General features: G+C 43.9%; 1 protein-coding gene across 1 annotated transcript in view; it reads left to right on the top strand.

Moving 5' to 3' along the window:
- Positions 1–1,193: 1,193 nt before the first annotated feature.
- The window catches only part of LOC102372760 (plasma alpha-L-fucosidase-like), an 8,462-nt gene continuing 2,167 nt past the window's right edge, over positions 1,194–7,488 (top strand). Inside the window, exons 1-2 of the mRNA XM_006035313.3 lie at positions 1,194–1,915; positions 3,659–3,767. Coding sequence (XP_006035375.2) covers positions 1,674–1,915; positions 3,659–3,767 — 351 coding nt within the window. The 5' untranslated portion in view covers positions 1,194–1,673. The remainder of the gene's footprint in view (positions 1,916–3,658; positions 3,768–7,488) is intronic.

The raw sequence follows: 7,488 nt of genomic DNA, 5'->3' as shown, positions 1-7,488 counted from the left end.
CTCAGATATCAGTCCCTATAGGGGAACTTGGGTACCCTCTCTGAGAGGTGAGTTAGCAGTACAGCTCAATATTGCCCTTTGGCGCTAACACCAGTGCCAGTTGTAAATTTGACAATGGACAGTTCTGAAAACAGATTACTGATACTCATCAGACCCCAGACATACTTCTTTTTTTGCGCTCACGTTAATTGCCCCCCAGGGTTCAGAGGTGTTCAGGAAGCTTGTATGTCTGGAGATAAAAGCTTTTCAGTTGAACTGATAACTTATCTCTAAAAGTAATCTCAGCAAATTTTTTAAATAACACTTGCAATGATATTTCTGCACACACACAGATGCATACACAGAATCTAATGCATACATTTAACCCAAAGTTATCTTTCCTACCTTTACAGTATAACAGCTTAGTTTTTTATCTGAAATATAAGTCTTCAATTTTAAAGGTTGTTTGGTTTGTTGACATTGCAAAGTTTGTATGTTTAATGTTTCATATATGATTTGAAATGAAAGAATTAGTCTTTCTTAAGTCCCTGAACAAAACAATGATGCAAAAATGATGGTGGGTGGGTGCTTTTCTATTCTCCCTTTACCTCCTCCCCAGCAGGGTGAAGTAGGACTGTACGTAGGCATCTGAGGGGTGGAATAACATTTGACTCTGCTGAAGTCATTGAGATCTTAATGCTACACCAGGGAATCACTTTATAGGGTATAGGCTCCAGGTGTTCAGAGGTGCCTGATATAAGAGAGATTTAAAAGGGTTTAATATATTTTAGGAAAATTTGGCTCCTGTAGGAATAAGTTCCCAGTTACATAGCCCCAGGTGTGTGAAATGTTTGAATGAATGAGACAGTGAGGGAAGGAAAGGGGGAGTGTCATACTTCAAATGCCCTTATTGATGTCCCACCTTTTTTAAATTTTGTAAATGTTTGTGTTTGCTCATGGACATTTGTCTTGCAGCCAGTTGTGATCTTAACAGTAAGACTAGGCAGGATTACAATCCCAGACTAGCCTCCTTGCTGGTAGACTGCTGTGCTCCTGCATGGAGCCCCATTGACTTCAGTGGGACCCCTTGAAACTGATATGAGGTTCCACCTCAAAAAAAGAGTCTTTGCCTATTAGCTTTTTTCCTTGTGCTTTAGGTGCTGCAGCTTCCCTTAAGCTGTTGGTCAAATACAATACAATTTTGAAAAGAAACGAAAACTTTATGCAGCTGAAGCAGCCAAATGCTTTGCTATATTTTCGAACACAAATAGTTCTTGAGCATGACAGTTACCTGCTCCCTGAAGTCAGATGGTGGGGAGTGGGTGGTTGATTGTATACAAGTTTGTGTTACAATCTGCAGCTGTGCCCACCACTTTAGAGTAGCTGAATGTTTACAATGAATGACACTGAAATAGTGAATGTTGACACTTTTGCCTCTGGGCTTCAGAATCAAATGAGGAATACCTCATAATGCAAACAGCCCAAAACAATGCAGACACAGACAGATGTCAGTATGCAAAGATCATGGCTGGGGTGAGTTTTTGAGCCATAAGGGCTAAAAATGTAATGTTCCTATCAGAAGCTTAAATTCTATATAAACTGCTGGAACAGCCAGTAAAGTTCTGGCATGCAGCGGTGTTACCAAGTACCAAATCTCTGAAGCTACATTCAGTGAGAACCCCTGAAAAATAGGCATGCCAGCATTGGCCATAATCTCACACTCTGATTTTTCTGAAATGTTTCAGCAACTTGTAGAAACAGTATCATGTGGAGGAAATCTCCTGATGAATATTGGGCCAACTCATGATGGTTGCATTGTTGCAATATTCGAAGAACGTCTGAGGCAGATGGGTGCCTGGCTGAAGGTCAATGGAGAAGCCATTTATGGAACTAAACCATGGAGGGCTCAAAATGACACCTCCACACCGGGAGTCTGGTAAGGCTAGTGAAACAGAATGCAGAATATGAAGAAATCTTACGACAAATTGTTCAGTTTCTAGTGGAAAGCATTATGCGTAGGTACTGGCAGACGTTCATTAAATGGCACAATGGGATCTGATCCCCAGTCCTCACAACTGCACACCATGACATGTACATGGCAGGAGGTCTGGTTATTGCGTTGGGAAGTCAGAACCTGATCACATAATTGTCAGCCTAAAAAATGCATAGTTTTAAAAGCTCCCTGTGCAACAGGACTCCTGATACACTGAGTGGTCTAAAACCCATGTACGCAATCCAGTTGGGCTTCACATGCCAGTTTTAAAGGTCCTGGAAAACTAGAGAATCTCTCTCCAGTCATGGGTTCCTGGTGTGCTGGGAAGTCTAAAAATCATACATGCATTTTTTTAAAGGTCTTGGTCTTGGGAACCTTTCCCTGATCCTGGGGTCCGTGTGCACCGGGAGTTCTAAAACCTGCATGTGCAGCCCAAAAGGCATGGGGGGGATTTTACACATCAATTCCTGGTGCCAGGCAGAGCAGCCACAAAGATGCTTTACATTTTTTAGGGAATATCTTTGGCTGGTTTGCCACTTTGTGGTGTCATGAATGAGCTGAATATGTTGCACTATTTATGGTGCAGTTAACACACACATTGCACAATAAATGTAATATGTGCCAGGACACTGTAAGAAACCAGCTTATTTTGCCTGCAGCTTTCCTGTCCCAGAAAAGAACCCTTTTGGTGACCCTATGTAGTGCCCCAAGACCATAGTTTGTTCCAGTTGTCAGACATCTAAATGCAATTCTATCCCACCGTGTTCAGCTCCCTAAAAATCTTTCTCCTACTAGTATGTCTGTAACATCCCTTTATCATAGTCTTAAGAGTGATTTTTCAAAAAGTGTTGAACAGGAGGGGGATCCACAGACATTGTGTTAATGATTTTTCAGGGACTTGAGCAGGATGGAGTAAGCTTGTTATTTCATCATTTAGATACCTAATAAGTGGAATAGGACCTGGTCCTATTGTGGGTGTGTGTGGGGCGAAGGAGGTGGTACATGGTACTGCTCAGGAGAAAAATTCTGGGAGAAAAAGAGGGCATCTCATGTGAAATAGAAGCTAATGTATATCCTTGAGCTGAATGGGTATCCTTGAGCTTTTTGTGCTTCTCAGTCAGAGTAACCGAAGAACTAAAGCATAAAATTGCAGTTGCTGTAGCATATTGATCAATACAAAATAGCTGATAAGAAATAATAGGATGTCATGACATGAACCACCTTTTGAAAGAACAAGCTAAACAGAAACTAACAAAAAGTGTCCCAGAGAGGTTAATAGCAGGCCATAGCACACTTTACCTTGAATATGGTAGATAAATTACTTGATGAGATAATAGTTGTTTCATTCACAAGCCCAGCCCCTTTTTAATCTCTGGATCCTGCTCTGCTCCATGGTGGCTTCTGATTGGTTGTTGCTGTAATCTGCATTCATCTGCTAAAATCCAAAATAAAAACTGTGTAACGTGAAGAAGGAGGCTTTGTTCTATGCAAATAATTAAGAACAATATGTACAGTGTTATACACTTTCATGAACAATTCTTATTGAATTTGGATGAGCAAATTAATTGCTGCCAACTTTTCAAATTCTCTTGTCCAGTTCTGAAAACTCTGTGCATTTATTAGTTTCTTAAGAGTAATTGTAAGAAAAAATGGATGAAAATTTTATGACTCCCCATTTCCAACTAGGTATACATTTAAACCAAAAGGAGACATTGTGTATGCCATTTTCCTTAACTGGCCTGTCTCAGGGACTCTGATACTTGGTGAGCCAAAAACCACTCTTGGAGGAACACAGGTAAGCAACTATTTTTTCCTTTTGCTTTCTTTTTGCCACTTTAGTGAGGCATGTACTACACTGTCATTGAATAGAGAGAGGAATATAATCACAAGGTAGATTAGATCATACCTGAATAATGCATTGTCAGCATTGAATATGTTTGTTTTATAAAAAATACATATTTTTAATTGCATAGTTTGTTTGTTTTTTATTTTAAGAAGTACAAGAGCACTGACTCATATTCAGCAGTTGACCATAAGCTGAATACAAGCCAACAGTATGCTTCTGTTGCCAAAAAGCTAACATCATACCAAGTTGTATTAAAAGAAGCGTCTCACACAAATCAAGGGAAATGATTCTTCTGCTCTATTTGGCACTGGTGAGGCTTCACCTGGAAATACTATGTTGAGTTTTTGCATCCCATATTTCAAGAAGGGTAGGGACAGATATAATAGATTTCATAGACATAGAGTGGAAAGAGTCGATCAGAAACAAAAATGATTAGCAGTCTGGGAAGCATGACGTATGCTGAAAGAACTTGGGTTATTTAGTCTGGGAAAGAGAGAACTGAGGGAGGGTCCAGTAATGGTCTTCAAATACCTGAAGGGCAATTAGAGAGAGTAGAGAGATGGACTATTTTCTATGGCTTTACAGGACAGGACTAGGAACAATGGCATCAGGTCATGTAGGTGGAGGTTAGGAGGACATTTCTAGCTATGAGAGTAGTCAGGTATTGGAACAGGCTGAAGAAATTTTGGAATCATCATCCCTGGAAATTTTCAAGAGCAGGTTGCATGAACACTTGGCTGTGATGGTTTATCAGGAGTGATCCCATCTTGAGCAGAGAGCTGGACTAGATGACCTTTTGAGGTCCTTTTCAACCCTACTTTGCAATGATCCTATGACATCTGGCACATTTCGTAATACATATATAGAATAGTATATGTTGCAAGAAGACAGAGTTGTGTCATGCCCATTCATTTCCACTCTAGGCCTGTCCGTGCCAAACAGTCCTCACAGAAAGTTGCCTGGAACACTCCTTTTTTGTAATGTCCTCCACCAACTGATGCATCTGCTTGCATGAGGATAATAATGGGTTTTCTGTAGTTGTGGGCTCTCTCTTTGCTGTGAACTGAAGACCCTGAGCCTTAAAGCTGTTCTGATAATACATGATTTATTTGTCCACTGAGAGGAGTTGTACCTGAGGAACTGAATGGTCTAGTGTGCCCGAGAATTCTCTCCAGTCCTCCTCTTGAAGCAGTTGCACCTTGCATTTAACATGCATTGGGTACAATGGATAACCAGCACTGGAATATTTTTGGCCCTCTTGGGAGGCAGAGAACCAGCAAGAACCTAAGGTCCCTTCCCATCCAGGGCACTGTTCCATCTCATTGGGTCACCTCGTCACTGGTTTGTTCTCCTGGTTGCCTGTTGGGTGCTTCGGATAGTGACCAGCCCATACCCTTGAGGTTACAGATTCTTTCTGGAAGGAAATGTAGGTGTGAACCCTCTTTTGGTGAGGTGGTGTCTATAACTTGTGCCTCCCATTCCCTCGGCAACTGCCTTTACCACTAGGCTATTGGGCTAACAGATGGGAGAGTTACTGGCTCTCTCCTCTGCTTTCTTGTTTTTTTTGCAACTAAGGTTTTGGAATTTGCCTGGCATTATGCTACTGTCTGTGTCATTCTGTTTCACTTGGCCACCTATGCAGCCAGAGTGCAGCTTTCTGTACTACATACTTGCCTCACATAAACACATGAGGGTGAAACAGAATTATTTGTGTCCACTTGAGGGACTCTTGGAGACTGAAAGAGGTCTGTCTCCTAAGGAATGATAGCTGAATCACTTCATGTCATTCTTCCTACTGCTGGTGCTGCATCTACAGCTGGCTATAATGAAAGACGAGAGACTCATTAGCAACAAGGTGGCAGGAGCTGGCTCTTTTGTGGCAGGTAAAATAGCTTGCAGAAGTTCAGGCTGCTTTATCACCTGATTGTAAGTGGAGAGCCTACTCTTCCCTTAAAGTTAAGAAGTCCAGGAATCCTGTTCTTTGTGCTCCCCAGGCTGTGGGAATAGGTGTTCTCTGCCAGTGTTGAGGGAGAAATCTTTAAAAGCGAAGAAGAAAACAAAGCTAAAGTTCTTCTAGGAACCCAGTAACAATTGATGTTCCAGTGGGAGTTGTGGAGTCAAGCAAGTGTTGGGAGAGGTATCATACTTATGTAGTTAGGACACTTGAGCCGCATCCAGATGAGCACAGATGTTTGGTTCCCCAGGGACAAGTAGCAGCGGCACACCTTGTGCCATTGCTACTTGTCCCCAGGGAATGTCCATGCTATGCATGCTCTGGCACACAGCAAGTTACCCCAGGTGGGATAGGAGAGGCAGGGGCCAGCAACTGTGCTGGCCCCAGCAGCCTTCCCTGGGGTTCTGGGGGCCAGGGAAGCTGCAGCCATGGTGCTCCTGCAGGTGGGAGCCTGGCTAGCAGTTGGAGCATAGCTCCAGCTGGTCAGGCTCCAGTTTTGGGTGGTGCATGCTGCCGCCACATGCACCACACCCCACTTTTTTTCCACGCAGGTTTTTTTGACCCTGGGATATTCCAGGGTCAACCCCACCTCCCTGCGCTACAAGGTAGTAGTGTGGGGAATGCCTGAGTGTGCAGTGTGTGGCACCACAGACAGGTCTGCGGCACCACATACCAAACGGCCACTTTCATCTGGACGTGGCCTTGGTGTGTGAGACTGCTCCTCAGACAGGGATTGAACCCAGGTTTCTTACATATTGACTTATTGGGTGAACCTGATGCCTGCTCCCCAACGCTGTCTGTTAGAAAGATATGTAACTCCTTGCTCTGCTTTTGAAAGAAGCGATTTAGGAGGGTTCTAGGCTGTGAATGCCAATAAAGGGAGTTGCATACAGTTTAAGCTACATCACTGTCCTAGGCATTTCCTGTTTGGCTATCTTAGGCTACTCTTACTTAGCGTTGGTTTTTGTGGATCCCATTTTGAGATGTCTGATTCTCCTCATGTATTTTATTGAGGGTCTAGACAACTGTGGATTCCATGGCTGGGCGGGGAGGGGAGGCAGGGGCAGGCACCTAAAAATTGGGCACTGCGATGCCTAAATTCCTTTTCGGATCCAAATGTTTTATCCTAGTGGGATTTTTCCAAAGCACCTACCTGCATCTTTAAATGCCTAAACACCTTTTAAAAAGGTATGTGCTCTTGAATTTGAGCCTTTTATGCTGTGTAATAAAACTGTAAGTTGCACCAAGTTACTCGAAACCAGTGGTGCTCAACCTTTTGGCCCCGCAAGCCAGATGAATGGGGTGGGGCTGATCTGCGGGCTGGATTGAACCCCGTGAGCCAGAATTAGGCTTTGGGGCCCAACACCACCCCCTCCTGCCCCCGCAGACCAGGATCGGACCCCAAGAGCATGGCACCACCCCTCACCACCCCAAGTGCTAGGAGCCAATCTTGGGACCCAACACCGCTGCTCCTGTCCCCACACCAGGTTTGGGCCTGGGGGACTTGGTCCTGTCCCTTTCAACTCCAGAGCACTGGGATTGATTCCTGGGAGCCTGGTGCTGCCCCTTCCTGGTCACCTGTGTGCTGAGATTGGACTCCAGAGCATGGCAGAGCCCATCCCTTCCACTGCCTCTGAGCCCTGGGAACCAGATCCAATGCACAGGGCTTGGGGCCTAGTCTGAGACCCAAAGGCAGCATCGCAGGTTGGATAATAG

This window comes from Alligator sinensis, unplaced genomic scaffold (assembly GCF_000455745.1).
Source record: "Alligator sinensis unplaced genomic scaffold, ASM45574v1 scaffold576_1, whole genome shotgun sequence".
Classification (NCBI taxonomy): Eukaryota; Metazoa; Chordata; order Crocodylia; family Alligatoridae; genus Alligator; species Alligator sinensis.
This window is presented reverse-complemented; position numbering and strand designations above follow the sequence as displayed.